Source organism: Neophocaena asiaeorientalis, unplaced genomic scaffold (genome assembly GCF_003031525.2).
Source record: "Neophocaena asiaeorientalis asiaeorientalis breed wild unplaced genomic scaffold, Neophocaena_asiaeorientalis_V1.1 scaffold469, whole genome shotgun sequence".
In the NCBI taxonomy this organism is placed as follows: Eukaryota; Metazoa; Chordata; class Mammalia; order Artiodactyla; family Phocoenidae; genus Neophocaena; species Neophocaena asiaeorientalis.
In genome coordinates this window covers 981,677-1,006,003 of record NW_020172691.1, presented here as the reverse complement: position 1 = coordinate 1,006,003, position 24,327 = coordinate 981,677, and the positions used below count along the sequence as shown (strand labels likewise).

General features: G+C 52.7%; 2 protein-coding genes across 5 annotated transcripts in view; one reads left to right on the top strand and one right to left on the bottom strand.

The window, feature by feature from the left end:
* BTBD2 (BTB domain containing 2) overlaps positions 1-1,931 on the top strand; it is an 18,461-nt gene extending 16,530 nt beyond the window's left edge. The window contains exons 7-9 of the mRNA XM_024740078.1: positions 35-122; positions 434-580; positions 959-1,931. Coding sequence (XP_024595846.1) covers positions 35-122; positions 434-580; positions 959-1,120 — 397 coding nt within the window. The 3' untranslated portion in view covers positions 1,121-1,931. The remainder of the gene's footprint in view (positions 1-34; positions 123-433; positions 581-958) is intronic.
* Positions 1,932-14,132: 12,201 nt separating this feature from the next.
* Positions 14,133-24,005, bottom strand: CSNK1G2 (casein kinase 1 gamma 2). 4 transcript variants are annotated; one of them, XM_024740065.1, is made up of 11 exons: positions 23,573-24,005; positions 16,924-16,964; positions 16,710-16,779; positions 16,482-16,630; positions 16,149-16,383; positions 15,998-16,083; positions 15,835-15,919; positions 15,586-15,734; positions 15,341-15,424; positions 15,150-15,256; positions 14,133-15,030 (listed from the first exon to the last, which is right to left on the bottom strand). In XM_024740065.1, exons 1-11 carry the CDS (start codon positions 23,754-23,756, stop codon positions 14,976-14,978), a joined length of 1,245 nt encoding a protein of 414 aa, XP_024595833.1. In that variant the 5' UTR covers positions 23,757-24,005; the 3' UTR covers positions 14,133-14,975. The 4 variants fall into 4 exon arrangements, 3 of the variants coding, with proteins under 3 accessions (XP_024595833.1, XP_024595832.1, XP_024595834.1); XR_003002544.1 differs by having other exon boundaries at positions 14,996-15,030; positions 15,611-15,734; XM_024740064.1 differs by having other exon boundaries at positions 15,150-15,424.
* Positions 24,006-24,327: the final 322 nt, after the last annotated feature.

Sequence of the window (24,327 nt, the reverse complement as noted above, 5' to 3'; positions counted from 1 at the left end):
CCAGCTCAGCATCTCCCTCCTCTGACGGATTCAGGTTCTCGGTCAACAAGCGCATCTTTGTGGTTGGCTTCGGGCTCTATGGCTCAATCCACGGCCCCACCGATTACCAAGTGAACATCCAGGTACTGCTCGCCTCCAGGCCCTGCCGCTCGCCTCCAGGCCCTGCCCCTCCACATCCCACTGCGTCCCTCTCAGTCGAGGCTCTGCTTGTGTTTCCCCCAAGGTGGCACGAGTGTTCTGGAGTCTGGGGGACCCAGGACGATGCCTCTTCACTCCTGCCACTGGCCTGCTTCGCGCAGGTCACGGGTCGGACCCCCCCGCTGCAGGGCCTGGAGGTGGGGCTCAGCCCTGGGCTCCAGGCTTCTGGGGGTCCCGCGGGTGGGCACAGGGGCCGGGGCACCAGAGTTAGCTGTGCCTGGCTCCTGGCCCACAGATCATCCACACAGACAGCAACACGGTCCTGGGCCAGAACGACACAGGCTTCAGCTGTGACGGCTCCGCCAGCACCTTCCGGGTCATGTTCAAGGAGCCGGTGGAGGTGCTGCCCAATGTCAACTACACGGCCTGCGCCACGCTCAAGGTGTGCCCGACCCCAACCCTAGCCGTGCCCCTGACGCCCCGCCCCACCCAGGACCGAGACCCCAGCCCTGGTCCCTGAGCCGAACCCGGGACACTGACCCCGATCCTGACCCCTGAGCCGTACCCGGGACCCCGACCCCAAACCTGACCCCTGAGCCGAACCCGGGACCCCGACCCTGAACCTGACCCCTGAGCCATACCTGGGACCCCGACTTGGACCCTGCCTCCCAGTCCATTGCCCACCTCTGACAACGTGGGGCTAGGAGCGCGCAACCCTGCGTCGCAGCCATGGAGGGCCTGCTGCCCGCGCTGGGTCAGGATCCTGCGCCCTGTCCACACGCAGCATGTCCATCCTGACCCGCCGGGCCCCACCCCGCAGGGCCCGGACTCCCACTACGGCACCAAGGGCCTGCGCAAGGTCACCCACGAGTCGCCCACGACTGGGGCCAAGACGTGCTTCACCTTCTGCTACGCGGCCGGGAACAACAATGGCACGTCCGTGGAGGACGGGCAGATCCCTGAGGTCATCTTCTACACCTAGGCTGTCCCACCCCACGCCACGCCCACTGCTCCCCCTGCCTCGGTCCCGGGCGCCAGGAGGGCTCCTCTGTTCCGAGGTGGCGGATGGGCAGGGCAGTGGGAGACAACCCCTCTCAGGACTTGGGGGGCAGGGCCGGCCTGACCCTGCCCTGAGCCGAGGGTCCGCCCGCTGCCCCTGCAGCGCAGGGTTGCCTGACCAGCTGCCCGTCCTTAGGGTTCGTGTAGGGTGTTGCCTCGTGTTTGTTTCAGCTGCACGTGGCAGTGCATCTTGGATTCCCGTTCCTCTGGTAGGAGACCATGTACGGGGCCCCTAGTGGGCCTGGGTCCTGAGTTCCTCTGTTCTGTTCACGGGGGACACGCAGACCACCCTGACCCACCCCTAGGATGCGGGCTCAAGCCCTCCCGAGGTCCTGCGGCCGGCTTCCTGCCAGCCCCAGGCCTAGCCCGTGGGCCCAGTGAAGGACCATCCCTGTCCAGCCCTCCTGGACGGCCCCTCCCAGCCCCTGCAGCTGTGGACACAGGTGGCAGACCCTGTCTGCCTGGGAAGGGCGATGCTGCGGGCCACACACGGGGCCGCATCCAGCTGGCCTACCTGCACATCCTGTAGCCCCACTCCCGGCCCCCAGCGAGCACTCTGCACAGAGGTGCTGGAGGGCACAGCCCCTCCCTGACCCCCAGGTACTGTCCCCTCCCCACCCCCATGCTTCCACCTGGAGCCTGTGTCCTCCCCGAAGCCATGGAAGGTGTGTCCTCACACCACACCCCAAAATGTTTTTTTTTTTTAAATAAAGGAAAGAAACTTACCGCCCCGACCCTCGTGCTGCTTCCCAGCAGAATGGGCCCCTGGCAGCTGGAGACCTGGCCCTTCTCACTGCATCTGTTTCCCCACCGTTAGAGGGGCCAGCTGGGCTAGGGGGCCCACAGGAGGGGCCATCTCCTGACACAGACTTCTCACCTTTGGGGCGTCCAAATCACGTGGGGCTCCACACCCTCCCCAGACCCTCTGTCCTCTGCACAAAACCCTGGGGCTCCCGTTGTGCCCCTGCTGTGCAGTGATCAGGGACCCTGGGCAGCGTGGGCAGAGCTACCAGCAGGTGATGGCCACACAGTGGGGCTGTGCCCTGGTGCGGCCCTGGGAGCCTCCTGGCACTTTCTGAGGATGTCAGCAGGGCCCCCACTGCAGTGAGCCATGCAGGGATCTTGTCAGCTCTGCCCTCTGGACCTGGGGCTGCACCCCAGAGCGGCCCTGTTGGCTCTGCACCAGGGGAGTCCCCTTGCATTTCATTGCATTCACACCCCACCCCTGACCCCTCCTTCCGTGCAGTGAAGACTCTTGGGTACAAGTAACAGTTTACACCCGAGGTGGCCCAAAGGAGGATGTGGCATCTTACTGTTCCAAGGCAGGGACGATCCAGACCCAGGACTGGGCTGGCTGCCGAGATCCACTGTGGCCCTCAGGCTGTGTCACCTCCTGAGACCGGCCACACTGCAGGCAGACCCCAGCTGAGGGATCCACGGGGTGGGGGGGCCAGGCCTTCCACTGTAGCCCCCAGAGCAGTCTGTCCTGGAGGCCACTGCAGTTCAGGGCTGCCGCCTCAGGACAGGATGACAAATGGTGTCAGAGGAGGGCACAGCTGGGGCACCCATGGCAGGTGGGTACGAGTAGGAGCAAAGCCTGGCAACTAGATGCAACAAGACGGTGGGGTTGTCAGAATAGCCCCCGAGACATCTGCGCCCCACTCCCAAGACGTATAGTTATGTAGGGTCACAGTGACCTGCCAAAAGGAATGTGCAACTCACCCTCTGGAGAAAGACGGACAGTATGAGCCTCTACCAGCTGTCATGACAATGTCCTACAGCAACTCAAAAATTACAAAGCAAGAGAGAAAACGGAAACCGATCCACATGTACTTCAGGAATGGGAGTTATCACATACCTCAGCATAATAAAGGCCATATTAGGCAAACCTACAGCTAACATCATACTTACAGGTGAAAAGCTAAAAGCAATTCCTCTAAGATCCCATTCTTTTATTCAACATAGTTTTGGAATTCCTAGCTACAGCAATCAGAAGAAGAAATAAAAGGGATCCAAATCGGAAAAGGAAACTTGTCACTATTTTCAGATGACATGATATTATACATAAAAAATCCTCAAAACGCTACCAGAAAATGACTAGAGTTCACCAATGAATTTGGTAAAGTCACAGGATACAAAATTAATATACAGAAATTTGTTGCATTTCTATACACTAACAATGAAATATAAGAAAAATTATGGAAACCCATGTACCATTGCATCAAAAAAAGTAAAATACCTAAGAATAAACCTACCTAAGGAGGCAAAAGACCTGTACGCAGCAAACTATGAGATGCTGATGAAAGAAATTGAAGATGACACATATGGAAAGATATACCATGTTCCTAGATTGGAAGAATCAATATTGTTAAACTGACCATACTACCCAAAGCAATCTACAGATTCAATGCAATCTCTATCAAATTACCAATGGCATTCTTCACAGAACTAGAACAAAAAAATTTTTAATTCATATGGAAACACAATCCCAAATAGCCAGAACAATCTTGAGAAAGAAAAAAAGAGCTGAAGTCAGAACACACTCCATGACTTCAGACTGTATTACAAAGCTACAGTCATCAAAACAGTATGGTACTGGCACAGAAACACACATATAGAGCACTGGAACAGCATAGAAAGCCCAGAAATAAACCCACGCGCTCACTGTCAGTCTATGAGACAAGGATATACAGTGGAGAAAAGACAGTCTCTTCACTAAGTGGTGTTGGGAAGACTGGAGAGCTAAATCTAAAAGAATGAAATTAGAACATTCTCTAACATCATATACAAAATAAACTCAAAATGGATTAAACACCTAAATATAAGACCAGATACTATAAAACCCCTACAGGAAAACATACACAGAACACTCTTTGACATGAATCACAGCAGTATCTTTTTGGATCCACCTCCTAGAGTAATGGAAACAAAAGCAAAAATAAACAAATGGGAGCTAATTAAACTTAAAAGCTTTAGCACAGCAAAAGAAACCATAAACAAAATGAAAGGACGACCTATGGACTGGGAGAAAATATTTGTAAACAATGTGACCTACAAGTGATTAATTTGCAAAATACACAAACAGCTCATGCAGGCTCAATATCAAAAAAACAACCTGGGACTTCCCTGGTGGTCCAGTGGTTAAGACTCTGCACTCCCAAGGCAGAGGGTCTGAGTTGGATCCTTGGTCAGGGAACTAAATTCTGTATGCCACAACTACAGGATCCTGCATGCTGCAAAAAAAAAAAAAAAAAAAAAAGATCCCACACGCAGCAACGAAGATCCCACGTGCCACAACTAACACCTGGTGCAGCCAAATGAATAAATACTGAAAAATAAACAAAACCCACAACCCAGTCAGAACGGCCATCATCAAAAAGTCTACAAACAGTAAATGCTGGAGAGGGTGTGGAGAAAAGGGGACCCTCCTGCACTGTTGGTGGGAATGTGAATTGATACAGCCACTATGGAGAACACAATGGAGGTTCCTTAAACAACTAAAAATAGAACTACCATATGATCCAGCAATCCTACTCCTGGACATATATTTGGACAAAAGCATAATTCAAAAAGGTACACGCAGGGACTTTCCTGGTGGTCCAGTGGTTACGACTTTGCCTTCCAGTGTACGGGGTATGGGTTCAATCCCTGGTTGGGGAGCTAGGATCCCACATGCCTCAGGCCAAAAAACCAAAACAAAACAGAAACAATACTGTAACAAATTCAATAAAGACATTAAAAATGGTCCACGTCAAAAAAAAAAAGTACATGTAACCCCTATGCTCATAGCAGCACTATAATAGCAGCACCATAATAGCTGACAACAGCCAAGACATGGAACCAACCTAAATGTCCATTGACAGATGAATGGACAAAGAAATGCTAAATATATACAATGGAATACTACTCAGCCATAACAAAAGAATGAAATAATGCCATTTGCAGCAACATCAATGGACCTAGAGATTATCATACAAAGTAAATCAGAAAGACAAATATATGATATCCACTATATGTGGAATCTAAAAAATAATACAAATGAACGCATGTACAAAACAGACTCACAGACATAGAAAACAAACTTAAGAGTTACCAAAGGGGAAAGGTCGGGGGCGGGGAGATAAATTGGGAATATGGGATTAACATACACACAGTACTATGTCTAAAATAAACAACAAGGACTGACTTAGAGGAAACTATATTCAATATCCTGTAATAACCTATAATGGAAAAGAATCTGAAGAAGAACAGATATATAGGTAACTGGATCACTTTGCTGTATACCTGAAACTAACAGAACACGGTAAATCAACTATACTTCAAAAAACAATAAAAGAAATTGGAGTTATCAGAGAGTTCATATATTCAAGACAGTAGAAAAATGGACAAAATAGATGTAATAGTAATTTCAACAAGAACACTCTCTCATATAAATTGCAGCCATGTCTTTTTGGATTCACTTCCTAGAGTAATGAAAATAAAACCAAAAATAAACAAATGGGACCTAACTAAACTTAAAAGCTTTTGAACTGCAAAGGAAACCATAAACAAAACAAAAAGACAACCTAAGAAATGGGAAAAAAACATTTGCAAACGATGCGACCTACAAGGGATTAATCTCCAACATATACAAACAGCTCATGCAGCTCAATATCAAAAAAACCAAAAAACCCAATCGAAAAATGGGCAGAAGATCTAAATAGTCATTTCTCCAGAGAAGATATACAGATGGTCAAAAAGCACATGAAAAGATGCTCAACGTCACTAACTGCTAGAGAAATGCAAATCAAAACTATAATACTCTGAGCCTGCACGTCCGGAGCCTGTGCTCCGCAACGGGAGAGGCCACAACAGTGAGAGGCCCGCGTACAGCTAAAACAAACAAACAAACAAACAAACTATAATACAAGGTATTACCTCACATCAGTCAGAACAGCCATCATCAAAAAGTCTACAAACAGGGACTTCCCTGGTGGCACAGTGGTTAAGAATCCGCCTGCCAATACAGGGCACACGGGTTTGAACCCTGGTCCGGGAAGATCCCACAGGCCACAGAGCAACGAAGCCCATGCGCCACAACTGTGCAGAACTGAGCCTGCACTCTACAGCCCGCAAGCCACAACTACTGAGCCTGCGCTCTAGGGCCCACGAGCCACAACTACTGAGCCCGCGTGCCACAACTAGTGAAGCCTGCACGCCTAGAGCCCATGATCCGTGACAAGAGAAGCCACTGCAGTAAGAAGCCTGCACACCGCACTGAAGAGTAGCCCCCGCTCACCATAACTAGAGAAAAAGCCCACGCACAGCAATGAAGACCCAACGCAGCCAAAAATAAAATTAATTAATTTTTAAAAAAGTCTACAAACAATAAATGCTGGGGAGGGTGTGGAGAAAAGGGAACCCTCCTACACTGTTAGTGGGAATGAAAATTGGTGCAGCCACTATGGACAACAGTATGGAGGTTCCTTAAAAAACTAAAAAGAGAGCTACCATGTGATCCAGCAATCCCACACCTGGCCATATATGCAGAGAAAAGCATAATTCAAAAAGATACATGCACCCCAATGTTCACAGCAGCACTATTTACAATAGGCAAGACACAGAAGCAACCTAAATGTCCACTGACAGATGAATATTTAAGAAGATGCAGTACATACATACAATGGAATAGTACTCAGCCATAAAAAAAATGAAATAATGCCATTTGCAGCAACATGGATGGACCGAGAGATTCTCATACTAAGTGAAGTCAGACAGAAAAGACTAATATCATATGATATCACTTATATGTGGAATCTAAAAAATGATACAAATGAACTTATTTACAAAACAGAAACAGACTCACAGAAAACAAACTTATGGTTACCAAAGGGGAAAGGTGGGGGTGGGATAAATTAGGAGGTTGGGATTAACATATACACACTACTAGACATAAAATAGATAACCAACAAGGACCTACTGTATAGCACAAGGAACTCTACTCAATAGTCTGTAATAACCGAAGTGGGAAAAGAATAGATATATTACTGAGTCACTTTGCTGTACACCTAAAACACAACATTGTAAATTAACTATACTCCAATGTAAAAAAAAATTAAATGAATAAATAAGAAAAAAATAACAAAATTCAACAGAGTTGGAACATATCTATATTTGACAGTCTAGCACTGAAAAATACAGTATCTGTAATGAAAATATTGGCAGCTAGGAGCAGCAGTAGACTGGACACAACAGAAGACAGGGCAATAAGAAATGTCCAAGGTGAAAAAAAGTAAAAAGTAATAAGAATGGGAAAATGAAACAGATCATAAGGGATGTGGGACACAGTCAAAGGGCCTGACGTCTGTCAGTGGAGTCCCAGAGGAGGGGAAGAGGAAGAATGAAGAAGACTCCATGCAACGAAGACCCAATGCAGCCAAAAATAAATAAAATATTTTAAAAAATAATAATAATTAAAAAAAAAAAAGACTCCACACTCCCAACGCAGTGGGCCCTTGTTCACTCCCTGGTCAGGGAACTAGATCCTGCATGCCACAACTAAAGATCCCATGTGCTGCAACTAAGACCCAGTGCAACCAAATAAATAAATAAATAATTTTTAAAATATATTTAAAAAAGAACTGACAGGACAAAACAAAAACTGGCAAAACTATATTCATAGTTGGAGATGGACACCCTCACACAGCTCTCTATAAATGACAGAAGAAATCAGGAAGGATCATTAAGATCGGAACAACATGAACAGCAGACTTGCCTAGTGGACACACACAGAACACTACTCCCAGCAACTGCAGAACACAGGTTCTTATCAAGTGCACAGGAAACCATGACCACAATAGGTAATATTATGTACCGTAATGCAGGTTTAAGCATAATTTACCTCCTGCAGAGCATGTTCTCTGGCTAAAGTGGAATCAAACTAGAATCAATCGTAGGATAACAACAAGAAATCCCCAAGTGTTTGGTAATTAACTCCTTGACATAAACATAGGCTAAAATAGAAACCAGGTGGAAATTAAGAACTACTCTGAACTGAATGATGGTGATTATAATACACCAAAATTTGAAGATCCTGCTAAAGCAGAATTGAGGGGAGCACTTATACTTTATGCGTAGGTTGGAAAAGAAGAAAGGTTTATTTTACTTATTTGTTATCATTAATTTTTTGGCTGCACCACACAGCTTGCAGGATCTTAGTTCCCTGACCAAGGATTTCACCCGGGCCCCCGCAGTGAAAGCGCCAAGTCCTAACCACTGCACCGCCAGGGTATTCCCAAGAAGAGAGGTTTAAAATCCATGGTCTCAGGTTTCATCTTAAGACACTAGAGAATTAACGGCAAGTTCAACCCAAAACAGGAGAAATAACAAAATAATGAGGCCAAAACTGAAGCAGAAAACACGAAAAACATGAAATACAAACAAACCTTTGGTCCTTTGATAAAACAATAGCAAACGTTTCTGTTTGTTTTTAAAGAGAAAACACATGACTAACACCAAACGTGAGAAGCGGGGGCTTCCCTGGTGGCGCAGTGGTTAAGAATCCACCTGCCACTGCAGGGGACACAGGTTCAAGCCCTGGTCCGGGAAGATCCCACATGCTGCGGAGCAACTAAGCCCCTGCGCCACAACTACTGAGCCCTCGTGCTGCAACTACTGAAGCCTAAATGCCCTAGAGCCCGTGCTCCACAACAAGAGAAGCCACAGCAATGAGAAGCCCACATACTGCAATGAAGAGTGGCCCCCGCTCGCTGCAACTAAAGAAAGCCTGCACGCAGCAACGAAGACCCAACACAAACAAGAATAAATAAATAATAAATAAAAATAAAGTTCCCTTTATTAAAAAAAGAGAGAGAGAGAGAAGGGGAACACCGCTACAGATCCTACAGACATGAAAGAGATAATAAAAGGGGTTCAATTTCTGGTTAGGATATAGACTGTTGTGGCAGGCCATAACTTTAGGTGGTTAAAAATAAAACGAGAAAAAGAACAGATTCACTACAGAAATCTACAGAAATACAGAAATATAGATACAGCCACAATGGAAAACAGCATGATGGTTCCTCAAACAATTCAAAATAGAATTCCCATATGATTCAGCAGTCCCACTTCTGGGTATATATCCAAAGGAAATGAAATCAGGTATCTTGAAGAGACATATGCACCCCCCATGTTCACTGCAGCATTATTCACAATAGCCAAGACATGGAAACAACCTAAGTGTCCCTTGATGGATGAATAGAAAATATGATATACACATTTTTTCTGGCATATTATAATCACAATATCATTCACTTCAGGATCGTTCCTTATCTGCATACAGTATAAATACATATATATCTATTTATACACATATATATGTATAGATACATATATCGCAAATCAAAACTACAATGAAGAATCACCTCACACCAGTCAGAATGGCCATCATTAAAAAGTCTACAAATAATAAATGCCGGAGAGGGTGTGGAGAAAAGGGAACCCTCCTACACTGTTAGTGGGAATGTAAATTGGTGCAGCCACTATGGAGAACAGTATGGAGGTTCCTTAAACAACTAAAAATAGAGCTACCATATGATCCTGCAATCCCACTACTGGGCATATATCCAGACAAAACTCTAATCTGAAAAGATACATGCACCCCAGTATTCACAGCACTGTTTACAATAGCCAAGACACGGAAGCAACCTAAATGTCCATCGACAGAGGAATCGATAAAGAAGATGTGGTACCTATATACATGGAATACTACCTCAGCCATAAAAATGAAATAATGCCATTTGCCACAACATGGATGGACCTAGAGATTATCATACTAAATAAGTCAGACAAAGACAAATACCGTATGATATCACTTATATGTGGAATATAAAAAATAATACAAACGAACACATTTACAAAACAGAAAGAGACTCACAGACACAGAAAACAAACTTACAGTTACCAAAGAGGATGGGAGGAAGGGATAAATTAGGAGTTTGGGATTAACAGAAACACACTACTATACATATAATAAGCAACAAGAACCTACGTATAGCCCTGAGACTATATTCAATATCTTGTAACAAGCTATAACGGAAAACAATCTGAAAAAGAACACACACACACACATATATATATACACACATATATATAAAATTTGATCACTTTGCTATATACCCGAAACTAACACAACATTGTAAATCAACTATACTTTAAAAAAACAACCAAAAACACCCATCAGAGTCAAATAACTTCAAAATATAAAAAGCAGGGCTTCCCTGGTGGCACAGTGGTTAAGAATCCGCCTGCCAATGCAGGGGACACTGGTTTGAGCCCTGGTCCTGGAAGATCCCACATGACGCGGAGCAACTGAGCCCGTGCGCCACAACTACTGAAACCCGTGCGCCTAGAGCCCGTGCTCCACAACAAGAGAAGTCACTGCAACGAGAAGCCCGCGCACCGCAACAGAGTAGCCCCCACTCACCCCAAGTAGAGAAAACCCACGCACAGCAACAAACACCCAACGCAGCCAAAAATAAATTAAAAAAGAAAAGCAGCCGGACAAAAAAGACACATTCCTTTGAAGGGGTTAACAGGGCCAGCTCACCTCTCGTCAGGAACAACGGAATAGCATCTCTAAAATGCTGAGGCAAGAAAGTCAAACCCAAACCACCTGCCAACGCAGAATCCCATTCCCACTGAAAATACCTTCTGCTAATGTAGGCGAAATAAAGATATTTTTAGGCCACTAAAAGCTGGGAGAATTTGTTGCCAGTAAACCCGCACCACAAGACGTATTAAAGGGAGCTCTTCAGACCGAAAGGAAAGGATCTCAAATGGAACCTCTGGTGGGTCAGCAGATGAAACAAAGAGCAGTGGGAAGCGTGACCATCCCCTGCATCGGCAGACGGACTGTCAACCACTGCGCCACCAGGGAAGTCCACAAAACTCTTTTTAAAAATGTATTTGAGGGGCTTCCCTGGTGGCACAGTGGTTAAGAATCCACCTGCCAATGCAAGGGACACGGGTTCGAACCCTGGTTGGGGAAGACCCCACATGCCACAGAGCAACTAAGCCCGTGTGCCACAGCTACTGAGCCTGTGCTGTAGAGCCCGCGAGCCGCAACTACTGAGCCCACGCGCCACAACTACTGAAGCCCACGAGCCTAGAGCCCATGCTCCACAACAAGAGGAGCCACATCAATGAGAAGCCCGCGCACCGCAACGAAGAGTAGCCCCTGCTCACGACAACTAGAGAAAGCCCGCGTGCAGCAACGATGACCCAACGCAGCCAAAAATCAATAAATTAGTGGTTAAGAACCCGCCTGCCAATGCAGGGGACACGGGTTCGAGCCCTGGTCCGGGAAGATCCCACGTGCCATGGAGCAACTAAGCCCGTGCGCCACAACTACTGAGCCTGTGCTCTAGGGCTCACGAGCCACAACTAGAGAAAGCCCGCACACAGCAACGAAGACCCAACGCAGCCAAAAATAAAATAAATTTATTAAAAAAATGTATTTGAAAGACTTGACCGTATATAATGACAGGGAGTTGCGGGCTTATAACGTATGTCAGAAGTAAAATAAATGGCAAAAATAGCACAAGTCGGGGTAAGTGGGAATAGGCCAACATCACACAGGTGCCCCTCTCTTCTGCGTTCCTTCCCTGTTTATAACGAAAACCGCCACGTGAGCTGACCCCTCTGGTTCCAGCACCGCCAGAGGGCTGGCCTGGCCTCCTCTCCGCCTGCTCTCCCAGTTGCGCCATTTCCACTTCCCCACAACACAGAGGTGGCCTCTACCCCTCCATCCCGGGCCGGGCAGGCAGCACTGGCCTTTCCAGGCCTCGGTGCTGGAGGGACACCCTGGCAGCACGTGGGAGCCTCAGCTCAGGCTCGTTCCACCAGCTTCTGAAAAGGCTGAGCTGCTGAGTTCTCAAGCCTCGGTGCATGATTCTACCTCTCTGCCTGCAGGCCCCAATCATGGCCGTCCCCGTGCACGTCCTCGTAAGGCCGTCCCACATCCTTGCGAGGATGTGCCTTGTGGGCAACCGTCTCTAATTCATGGTGGAGATTCCAGGCTCTACCTGGAAAGTTCCCTTCAGCAGCAGCTTTATTTTTTATTTTTTGGCTGCGCGGTGTGGCTGGCGGGATCTCGGTTCCCCAACCAGGCATTGAACTCTGGCCACGGCAGTGAAAGCACGGAGCCCTAACCACTAGACCACCAGGGAACTCCCAGCAACAGCTTTAAATACCCGCTCTGATCTCCTTCAGACTCTGAGACTGACACTCACTCGGCCACCATCTCCTGCGTCAGCAACTGCGTCAACTCTTCACCATCTTGTTCTGCTTCCCAGGCCTTTTCTCAGATCTCCCCTGGAGCCTCGGGCACCTTACAGTTTATCCTTCGTTTCTAAAATCATCTGTTCTTTCATTTTCTTCCAGAATTGGATCAGCCATTTCCAAGTCTGGTTTTTGTCCACGTCTGTCCCTTGTTTTTGAATTTCTGATCCAAGATGGTTTCGTATCTTCTGATGCTGTTGGGACGGTCTTGCCCTTCTCTGACCTCATGCTCTCTCCTGGGGACGCCGGGGTTCCTGGCTGGGGCAAGGGACATGTGCAGGTTGTGCCGTGAACCTCTGTCTTTTGGCTTCTGCCCACCTCGCTGGCTGCCCCCTGCCAATGCTCCCACGCGGCCCAGCAGAGAGAAAGGGGTGGGAGGGAGGCCAGGCTCCCACGGCGGACTTGGCGGTGCTCCTTACTTTGTAAGTGTAGACAGGATGTTGTACACGGCAGGCATTCCTCCCAGTGGTTCTGTGTTGTTTGGGACAGACGGTGGGCTGCCACCGTTTTCAACTACCTGGATCCTTGTGAAGCTGTTTCAAGAACTGCTGCTGTTGTGTTTTCTTAGCTGATGCTGCCCTAACAGAACACAGGCTGAAACCACACATGGCATTTCTCACTGTCCTGGAGTCCGAGATTGGTGTGGCCGGTTCCTGGTGAGGGCCCGCGTCCCGGCCTGCAGACAGCCGCCTTCCCGCTGCATCCTCATCCAGCACAGAGAGCTCTGGTCTCTCCTCCTCTCCTTACCAGGACCCTAGTCCCATCATGAAGGCCCCATGCCTCCTAACACTGTCCTCCACTGCAGGTCTGGCAGCACCATCTGAATGTTGGGGGACATAAACAATCAGTCCATAGCCACCAAAGTCATTTTTCCTCAGCCGCGTCCACAGTGACTGTGACGCTGTCACAGGGCTTCCCACTTTGTGCTGTCGGGTTCACTCAAGACCTAACCATTCACATACAGCTGGTACCTTTTTGCTCCTGGAAGGGAAGCCTTAGGGTTAGGGTTTCAGATGGACTTGTGCAGACAACGGCAAGGAGTCTGTCCTTCAGCTCCCGTGTTTGCTGTTCTCACTGTGATTTACTTCAATGGCTTTTTCCACCAGCCTCAAGTAGACCAAACCTGGTTTTTTTTTTTTTTTTGGCTGCGTTGGGTCTTTGTTGTGGTGCGTGGGCTTCTCATTGAGGTGGCTTCTCTTGTTGTGGAGCATGGGCTCTAGGCGCGTGGGCTTCAGTAGTTGTGGCAGGCGGGCTCCGCAGTTGTGGCTCGCGGGCTCTAGAGCACAGGCTCGGTAGCTGCGGCGCCTGGGCTTAGTTGCTCCGCCGCATGTGGGACCTTCTGGGACCAGGGCTCGAACCTGTGTCCCCCTGCACCGGCAAGTGGATGCTTAACCACTGCGCCACCAGGGAAGTCCTAAACCTGGTTCTTACATCCACTTCAGTTCCGTTACCTTGTTTCCGACCGTTTATTTCTCCTGAGCAAGGGGGCTGCCACTCCCCGGCTCCTTCCCCAAGTTGTCCTGCCTCCTAGCCTGTCCCTTCCCAGGGACTTGGCTATCTGAGCTGCTGCTTGCCTCAGCCAAGCCCCTTGGAAAGACTGGACACCACGCTCAGAATTGGTTTCATTTTCCTTTATTTTTTAAAAAAAGCCCCTATGTTCTATGGCTTCCAGGAAGCATCAGAGAAACGGAAGTGCCATTTCTGTACACTTTTTGTAAAGCAAGACCTAGACGCACACGCGGGGTGCCCCCAGTTGCTCTGCCCTCAGCACGCGGGCCCCAGGGGACCACGGGGGCCGCACCAACGGGCTGCCGGCTCCACACGCACCTGCGGGGCTCGGATGGGCTTTAAGGCGCTTGTCTCCACGGCTCGGCCGGCAGCGCAGAGCGACACAAGGAGCCCACAGGCCACGCGGTGGCCACCCCGAGTTCCAGGCCGGCGGCTCCACGAGCAGGTGTGCAGACCCCCCGCGGGCTGCGCCCACCGGCCCAGGCTTTGGTGCAGCATTTCAGTTGGGGGCCGCTCTCATCCCGCCTTCCCCTTTGGTCTGGGGAGGCCCAGGGCGGGCTCACCCCTGGCAGCAACGCCCCGCAGCGCCCCCTCGAGAAAACGGCCTTTGGATCGAGGGAGACAAGCTGCACTTTATGACACTAACGGGCGAGCGGCGGGCTGGACGGAGGCGGCCGCGCTACTTACTCAGCAGACGCGCGGGGGCACAAGGCAGGGCGGCCGCTGTGGTTTTCTCTCTTCCTTGTCTTAAATAGTTAATGCTCTCGGAGGGGAGGACTAGACACAGGTGTAGAAATCTCGGCCAAAGTCTTACGTGAAGGAAGTGACCCCACGCGGGGGCTGGCAGCTCTGCCGGGCCTGCAGTCTGCATCCAGCGGTGGCCACGCGGCCGTGGAAAAGCGGGCCCCGAGGGGCTGCAGAGGGAGGCTTCAGAGGCCACCGCCCCGGGGTCACTTGTGTCGCTGCAGAGATTTTCTCTTCCTCCTCTTGAAGAAACAGCAGCACCTGGAAGGGGCGGGCACAGGCTGGGAGGCGGCGCAGGCTGGAGAAGAGGGGGATGGGGGAACGGGCGCAAGGGGGTGGGCCCAGGGAGTCCCAGCCCCCAGCAACCGCGGGGGCCTTACTTGGTGTCGTCGGCCACCTCCACCTCTGCGGGGGCCGTGATGGGGGCGTTGGAGTGGCCAGCGGTGGGGTCATCGGCATTCAGCTCCCCGTTGGTGGAGTTCAGTGCCTGCGGGGCAAGAGGGGCAGGGGAGTCCTGTAGGCCCTGCTCTCCCCACCCCCACGCTGCTGGGGTCCTCGGCCGGCCCCTCACCTGGTTTTTGCTGTATAGCAGGGCTTTTTCCCGAACCTGAGGCTGCGAGGGCAGGTCGGTGTGGACCGTGCCGATGGGCGTGGGCTGCAAGGGGGCAGGATGCGGCTGAGGCCCGGCAGCCACCCCCCGCCCCACGTCACGTGCCAGCCACCCCCGCCCCCGAGCACAGGGGCTTCAGGGTCCTTGCCAGCTGCCCCCACGCGCCAGGGGCCCCTCCAGCACCAGCCTCCCCTCCGCCCACGTACCAGGGGCTTCCCGGCCCAGTCGTACTCGTAGTCGAACACGAAGCCGCTGCGGTCAAAGAGGTCGGTGAAGAGCTTGCGCAGGTAGTCGTAGTCCGGCTTCTCGAAGAAGTCCAGGCGCCGCACGTAGCGCAGGTACGTAGCCATCTCCTCTGCGGACAGCGACAGGGCTGGGGGGCGTGGAGGAGCGGGGCGGCGGCACTGGGCAGGGGGTCGGCAGGGAGTGCGGGGGACGGGGGGGCAGACCCTCACCTGGGAAGCTCTCACAGAGCACCTCGATGGGCGTGGCCCGCTTAGTGTCCCCAATCTTCTGGTAGCGCTCCTTGAGCGTGTCGGCCTGCAGGGAGAGTGCGGTCGGCACCGAGGCGCTACCCACAAGAGACCCCCAGCCCCGCCCCGGCCCCGGCGCGCCCACCTTGAGCCCCTGCCAGGGCAGGCTGCCGCGCAGGAAATACATGAACATGTGGCCCAGCGCCTCCAGGTCATCACGGCGGCTCTGCTCTGCGGGGGGGATGGCAGGTCAGCGCAGCCCTCGCGCCCCCCCGCCCACCCCGCACGCCGCTCACCCTTGCCCAGGTGCGTGTTGATGCTCATGTAGCGTGCCGTGCCCGTCAGGCTCTTGTGCTCGCGGTACGGGATGTGCTTCTTGGTCTCGGGGTCGATGTACTCCTTGGCCAGGCCAAAGTCGATGATGTGGATGGCGTGCTGCCGCTTGGTGCCCGGTCGCCCCACCAGGAAGTTCTCGGGCTTCACGTCGCGGTAGATGAGGCTCTTGGTGTGCACGTACTCCATGCGCGTGATCTGCGGGCGGGCGGGCCTCAGCGGGCTCCCTCCGCCCTGCCCACCTTCCCTCTGCCGCCCCACAGCGTCCGGCCCCCTCGCCCTCCCGCGGCCCGCACCAGCTGGATGGCAATCATGAGCACTGTCTTGAGAGTGAACGTGCGGTCGCACAAGTCGAACAGGTCCTCCAGGCTGGGTCCGAGCAGCTCCAGCACCATGGCGTTGTACTTCCCGCACGGGCCGAAGTAGTAGACCTGAGGGACGCCCTCTGCGGGTGGAGGACACACAGACTCACGCGACGCCCGGGCGGGCTCCCCCTGCGCTCCCCACACCCGGCCCCGGGGTACCTGTGGCGCTGAGCTGCTTGTAGAAGCGGTACTCCAGGTGCAGCTGCGGCGCCCGGGACTTGATGGGCTCCTGGGAGGGACGAGGGGACACATGGATGTCACGCAGGGCACGGTCCTGCCCTCCTCCCGGCCCGTGGGGACAGCCTCTGCTGGGGGCCGGCGAGGGGCCTGCCCGGGCTGGGGACTGGGGGAAGGGGGCAGGGCCCAGACTCACCAATTTGATAGCTACGTATTCATTTGTATAGAGATTCTTTCCTGTGGGAGGAGAGGCACGTCAGGTCGGCAGGACCCCCAGCACACGGGAGACTGCTCACGACCCACCCGTCCAAGGGGCACCTCCTGTTCTGCGGCAGCCCTCCTTGAGCGTGGCCCATCCCTTCCGGACCTGGAAGGGAAAAGGATGGGCCCATCCCTCCCAGGCCCGCAAGGTACTCCCACCAGCCGTGGGAACCCACATCTGCCCCCGCACCCTCATCTCCTGGGCCCCCTCCCTGCCGTCCTGCCCTCTCCTCCAGCACCGCCCCAGAGGCCAACCCTGCCTCCGCCCACTCAGGGCTGCTCCCAAGTCCTCTGCGGGATCCTTCCCGCCAGCACGCCAACACGCTCCAACTTCTCCCATCTAAAAAAGTGAAAACACAACAGAGTCCTGGTGACCCCAAGGCCTTTCTTCAGCTCCAGCCACAGGGAACCTGGAGGAGACATCACACCCCTCCCACACACCCTCCCCCCGCCGTCCCCAGAGGCTCTGTGAGCCCCCCCTCCCGCCCCGCCACCTGACCTGTGCTCACCGCTCCGGCCTCTAGGGACCCCCCCATTCCACAACGCCAGGAACTCCAGCCTTGAGCTGTACACGTCCAGTGGACAAGCCCCACCCCCTCGCTGTGGAGCAGGGGCCCCAGCCAGGAGCCCATCAGGAGGGAGCGTAACCTGCGTCCTCAGCTTAGACAGACAGGCCTGGGGCAGGACGTCTCACGCGGCCCATCGCTGGCCCACCTGGACCTCCAGGTGCCCACGGAGAACAAGCCATGGCACTCAACCTCACGAAACTGCAAAAACACGAGCTGTTCGCCTGCTACAGTTCCTACCAGTGGCTGAGCCCCTGGGTGGCCGTCTGCATGCACAGTGTGGTGAGCTCCACCCTCTGCCCCTCCCGGTGCTGCCGTCCCGCCTTTCCAGGTCCTGAGCTCTGACTCAGCCCCACGGTGCGCTGCTCCTCCAGGCAACCTCACGCCTGAAGTGCCGTGCTGCTGCGTCTTATTTCTGAGAGGATCCAGTGTGGGAAGAGGCCTCAGCTTCCTCTCCATCCCACTGCAGTGGGACAGTCTGGGAGACAGCTGCACCAGGCCGTTCCGCCCCACCCATGGGTGGCCAAGACACCGGTGTGTACGACCCCACAAGCCCAAGTCAGGGGCCCGCATGCCTGTCAGTCGGTCCCCCGGGTCCCTGCCCATCCCGGCTGTCTCATCACTGTGGTGCTTGGCCTGGAGTCTTCAGCTCAGTCTCAGCTCCTCCAAGGCCTTGGTGTCCGTCCCCGTCTATAGAGTCAGCTGGTCCCCAGACAACTGCAGGGGTGGCCCCAAGTCTGCGGAGAACCATGCCATCCACGTCTCCAGAGTTAACTTCTCTCAGCGATGTTTTTACTGCTCAGCGTAGAGAGAGTGTGCGGCCTTTGTGAGATTTGTTCTGGAGGCACCTGATGGGTTTTGGTGCTCTTACACGATCGGGACTATTCTTAAATTTTTATTTTCCAGTCGTTGCTCCAACAGAGAAACACAGTCGATCTGTGTTGGCATATGCAGCAGCCTTACCAAACTCATTCCTTCCTAATTGTTTACTGAGAGGCTACTCTGGCCTCCGCACATGGGCAATCAAGCCGTCCGAGACAGGTCACAGCTGTATTTCTTCCTCTCCCAGCTTTCTACCTCTCTGTTCTGTACACTGCCACTGTGCGAAGGGGGTGCCCGCAGGGGCCCCTCCTGCAGATTCCACTCCTTCGGTTACTACGAGTAAAAGGCACCCAGCGGCAGAGAAAGAAAGCGCCCATCTAGTCCTCCTCATTTTCGTTAAATAACAGGCATGCCTCTTGTGTTTCCCCTCCACATTTTATGATGAAAGTTTCACACATTCAGAAAAGCGGGACGAGCTGGGCGCAGGGAGCCCCCCACCCTGGCTGCCTGGGTCACACAATCCGCGACCGCTCTGTTCTGCTGCACAGCCATCACCTGTTCATCTCATTTTCAGAGGCATCTGGAAGTTGCAGACCTCAGCACCCTGCCCCCTACACACTGCAGCCTGCAGATCAACTTCGATTTGTACTTAGTGCTTGTTTTTCCCTTGGGAGGAGGCATTTACCTGGGAAACGCACAGCATTTGAGGAGCTTTGGCAAACGCGTGGTCCTGGGCCACCCCAATCCCGCGAGGACAGACAGCGTCACCGCCACCTCACCTCCCAAGAGGCGGAACACCACCCCACATGCTCCCTGCTCCTTGGGGTTCCCTGCACACGCATGACGCGGCTCGCTCTGGCTTCCTGCCCAGGCGCGTCCGTCGCAGCACGGACACACCTGGCCCGTCTCCAGCGTCCGTTACTGAACGCTGCGCACGGGCCTTCCTGTCACTTCTCGGGCAGGTGTGCTGGCTTGTGCTGCGCACGGAGCAGAAGTCCTGTCCGGGGCCAACAAGGCGAGGTGCCCTCCACGCCCCCCAGCCGCTTGTCCGTCTGCTTCCAGATCTCTGGCCCAGTTTTAATCGCAGCACCTGTTTTTTTATTACTGACCAAGCTGTTGTCTTCTCCTGCGTCCTGGGTGACAGCGCTTTGTCCAATGGTGCTCAGCAAACAGCACCTCCCGGTCTGTGGCTCGCCTACTCGTGCTTTTTTTTTTTTTTTAATTTAATTTTACTTATTTTTGGCTGCTTTGGGTCTTCGCTGCAGTGCACAGGCTTCTCATTGCGGTGGCTTCTCTTGTGGCGGAGCTCGGGTTCTAGATGCGCGGGCTTCAGTAGTTGTGGCACGCGGGCTCAGTAGTTGTGGTGCGTGAGCTGAGCTGCTCCGCGGCATGTGGGATCTTCCCAGACCAGGGATGGAACCCCTGTCCCCTGCATTGGCAGGAGGATTCTTAACCACTGCGCCACCAGGGAAGCCCCCCTACTCGTGCTCTAAACAACATTTCTGGAAATTTAAAACTTTGATGATGCCTAACTGATCCTTTCTGGTAATTGGTCATCTTATTCTGTGTCTTGGTCAAGAAACCTCCTGTTTTGACTGTGCACGTGGGGAAGCCAAAGTCCCGGACTCCAGATGAGTTTAAGGTGAGTGTGTGCGCGCACGTGCATGCGGGCATCTGAAGTCTGGATTTACAGCTTCCTGGGGACCTCGGGTGCTCCAGGCTCTGAGCCTCACCAACAGCCAGCTCAGAAGTAGGTGTGAAAAGTGGGAGAGTCTGCAAGGCCTGACAGAGAACGCCTCCGGGGGCCCACAAGCAGAAGGGAGATGCCGGGGCTGCACAGGGCAGGAAGACGCTGGAGCCTCCACCACCCAGAGCACGGAGGCCACCCTGAACTCCCGGACATTTGGCTGAGAACCCAGAAAGCCCACACACTGGGAGGGGGCGACCCCAGCCCTTGAGTAATGCCTGCTTGCCACCCACCCTATCAAAGCTGAGAAACAGTCCCTGGTGGGGTCATGATGAGTCGCCAGGATGAAGCATGATCCAGGCCTCACGTGTGGCACCCACATTGTCCAACAGACAATAAAACATCCCTAGACATGTGAAAAAAGGAACAGCACTGCAAGAAGGAAAAACAGCACCAAAGGCACCACAGACACGGCATTTAAAATAGCTACTGCAAAAGGGAACGCTCCTACACTGCTGGTGGGAATGTAAATTGGTGCAGCCACTGTGGAGAACAGTATGGAGGCTCCTCAGAAAACTAAAAAGGGAGCTACCATGTGATCCAGCAATCCCACTCCTGGGCGTATATCCAGACAAATCTATAATCCAGAAAGATACATGCACCCCAGTATTCATAGCAGCATTATTTACAACAGTCAAGACATGGAAACAACCTAAATGTCCATCAACAGAGGAATGGAGAAAAAAGATGTGTACGCATACACACACACACACACACACAGAGTGGAATACTACTCAGCCATAAAAAACAATGAAATAATACCATTTGTGGCAACACGGATTGACCTAGAGATTACCATATTAAGTGAAGCAAGTCAGAAAGACAAAGACAAACACCATATGATAGCACTTATATGTGGAGTCTATCTATGAAACAGAATCACATACAGGACAGACTGGTGGTTGCCAAGGACGAGGGGTTGGGGGAGGGATGGAGTGGGAGGTTGGGGTTAGCAGATGTTAGGCAACACGTCAGCAGATACAAGGTCCTACTCTATCGCACAGAGAACTATATTCAGTATCCTATGATAAACCAATATGATAAAGAATATTTAATAAAGAATATATGTATAACTGAATCACTTTGCTGTACAGCAGAAATTAATACAACATGGTAAATCAACTATACCTCAATTTAAAAAAAGCTGGGACTTCCCTGGTGGTCCAGTGGTTAAGAATCTGCCTTCCAATGCGGGGGATGCAGGTTTGATCCCTGGTCAGGGAACTAAGATCCCACACGCCACGAGGCAACTAATCCCACATGCCTCAACTAGAGAGCCCATGCACCACAACTACAGAGCCCATGTGCTCTGGAGCCTGCACGCCACAACTAGAGAGAAGCCCAGGTGCCACAACTAGAGAGAAGCCCGTGCACTGCAACAAAGATCCCACGCACCGCAACTAAGACCCAATGCAGCCAAAAATAAATAAGTAAAATAAATAAGTAAAATAAATAAATATATACTTTTAAAAAGCTATTGCAAGTATGTTCGAGGATTTTAAGGAAAAGATGGGCAAAATGAACAGGCAGATGGGAAATCTCAACAGAAAAATAAGGGAATCAAATGGAAGTGAAAAATACCATGTATCAAATGAAAAATTCAGTGGATGTATCAAATAATATATTGGACGCTGCAGAAGAAAAAGAAGGGTGAACTTACAATAAGGCAGTAAAAACTATCCAGGCTGAAGAAAGAAAAAAGACTGAAAAAAAACTTGAGAGGAACCTGAGGGACCTGTGGGACAGCATCAAACACTCCTAATGTGTGACTGGAGTATGAGAACGAGAGGAGACTAAACAGAGGCAGAAAGAACATTTGAGGTGATGATGGCAAAGTTTTTCCAAATTTAACAAAAGAGAGTTAATATACATACCCTAGAAGCGCAATGAACCCAAAGCAGGATAAACAGAAAAAAAAAAACACACCTAAATTAAGGCCGAATCAACATCTGAACCCAGAGATGAAAAAATCTTTGCAACAGGCACAAGACAAGACATACTATATACGGGAGAACAGTGGTCAACAGTAGTCATCAGGGAAATGCAAATAAAGTCCACAGTGAGGCACCACTTCACACCCGCTAGCACGCTCCAAGTGGAAAAGCCCGACAACTCCAAGTGTTGATGAGGATGTGGGATACTGAGAACCTTCACACGCTGCCCGCGGGAGTTCAAAGGGGTACGACTGCTTTGGAAACCAGCCTGGCGGTTTCTCATAAGCACACGTGACCCAGCACTTCGATGAAAACACTCATACACGAGACTTGAAGAAAGGTGCTCAGGGCAATTTTATTCACAACACCCCAAATCTGGGCACAGCCAAAGGTCCCTGAGCAGGAGAACGCACGAACAAAATGGGGTGCAGTCATACAGACGGACAGAGTAACAAACAGCGACTGACTGCAGGCCCAGAAAAGCACAGGCACTGAGCCGGAGGAGCCTGGCAGGAAAGAACACAGTTGCCCCTCGGCCTCCAGGGGAATGCTTCCAGGAGCCCCAGAGGATACCGAAATCTGCAGCTGCTCCAGCCCCTGACATAAAACCCCACAGCACAACCAGCATAGTGAGCCCCCTGTACCGCGGGTTTCGCCTACTTGATCCTTCAAAGCGTTTTAAGCCAAAAGCCACTACCCCCGTAGTCCCCAACGCAAGCTCCACCATCTGTTTACCCAGACCTGTGCTGTTTAGGCTGTGGCTCCCAATGCCAAGGCCAGAACCCAGGACAGCCATCTGGGTCCCCAAAGCCACAAGGGGCACCCCCAGGCTATAGGACAGGCCTGGGCCGGGGGACGTGAGTGTGCGTGTGCCAGCCAGTGTGCGTGTGAGCACACATACGTGCACACGCTAATGGGGCAGCAGGGTTGGGCCGCGGAAGCCCCGTCGGGGAAGCTGAAGAGTCGGCCACCGTGCAGCACAGATCCACGCAGGGCCCCGCACCCGGGGGAGGGGCCTGTCTCTCCCACACCTCCGCCCTTCCCATGAGCAGTTTGGGCCCCCGCTGCTGGCAGTCCACTGGCTCAGACCCAGAGCCCAGGGCAGTGAGGACCCGCTGCTGATCCCATCCCAGCGCCTCTGGCACGGCCAAGGTTCAGGCTCAGGACAGGCCTCTCCCAGCCTCGCAGGCCGCTGGGCATGTCAGACACCAGCAACACCAGCCGACAGACAGACACGGACCACTGGACGGGGGCTGGGGGTCGCCCACCACTAAGCTCCAACCACTAAGTGCTGTGCAGGAGATGCCCCTGGACCCCCAGCTCCGCATCACCAGCCTCCTGAGCTCTGTGGGCCTGGGGCCCCCGGCACAACCGACCCACAGCTGTCGGGGTCCAGCCCTCTGCAGAACCTCCTCCAGGGGCGGGGGACAGAAACCCACACGCGCTTACCTGCGTTCCCAGCCCTCACGTTCCCCCCCGCCCCCGCGTACCCAGAAGTGAACGAGCGGGGCTCACCTAGCCGGAGCTCCCCGAAGTTGCCACAGCCTATCTTCTTCCCGACTCGGAAGTTGGGGCCCACCATCAGGACCCCCGAGCTGGTCCCCGAGCTCCGGACGCCGTGGCTGCTCCGGCCGGCGGCCTTGGACATTCTCCGGCCCTCCTCCGACTCCCCTTTCCCTCCTTTCTTGTCAAAATCCATAAGTTTGTGGTACCCTGGCCTCTCCACGGTGACTCTGCTGCCGTGCAAATCCCGGCTCCACGGAGACCTGTGGTCGCGGCGGCTCTTCAGGGCTAGCACCCCATGGCGCCCGGCGGGCTCCTGCTAGTGAGACGCGGGCGCTCGCGAGGGCCCGGCCGCAGCGCTCTTCTCGGTGGCCTCGGGGTCACGCATGGGGGGAGGACACATGCTGCTGACGGGTTCCGGGAGCTCAAATCTCGTGGCTCTCGGCTGCAGGAGAAACAGAGGCACGGGTTAGAAGGCCACGATGCGCCCGCCCGCCACGCGCCCCGGGGCCCAGAGCACAGCCTGGCAGGGGACCCGGGACTGGGCGTTAAGTGGTGGGGGGACCGCGTTCTGGAAAGATCTCTGACATGCGGGTGCGACCTGTGACCTTCTGGGGCAGAGGGGAGGGAGGCTCGTGCAACCTGTGACCTTCTGGGGGCAGAGGGGAGGGAGGCTCGGGCCTCCGAGAATTCCATGTGCCGCCTGCCAGCCCACCCCAGGCTAGAGGACGGCTGTGCTGGGAGAGGAGACGCCTAGTTGAGCAACA

Coding starts and splice junctions, on each gene's coding strand:
- CSNK1G2 (XM_024740064.1), bottom strand. CDS start 23,756: ATGGATTTTGACAAGAAAGGAGGGAAAGGGGAGTCGGAGGAGGGCCGG. Junction 15,920..15,997: donor TGCCCTGGCAGGGGCTCAAG/GTGGGCGCGCCG, acceptor CTCTCCCTGCAG/GCCGACACGCTCAAGGAGCG. Junction 15,031..15,149: donor GAGGTGGCCGACGACACCAA/GTAAGGCCCCCG, acceptor CGCCCCTTCCAG/GTGCTGCTGTTTCTTCAAGA.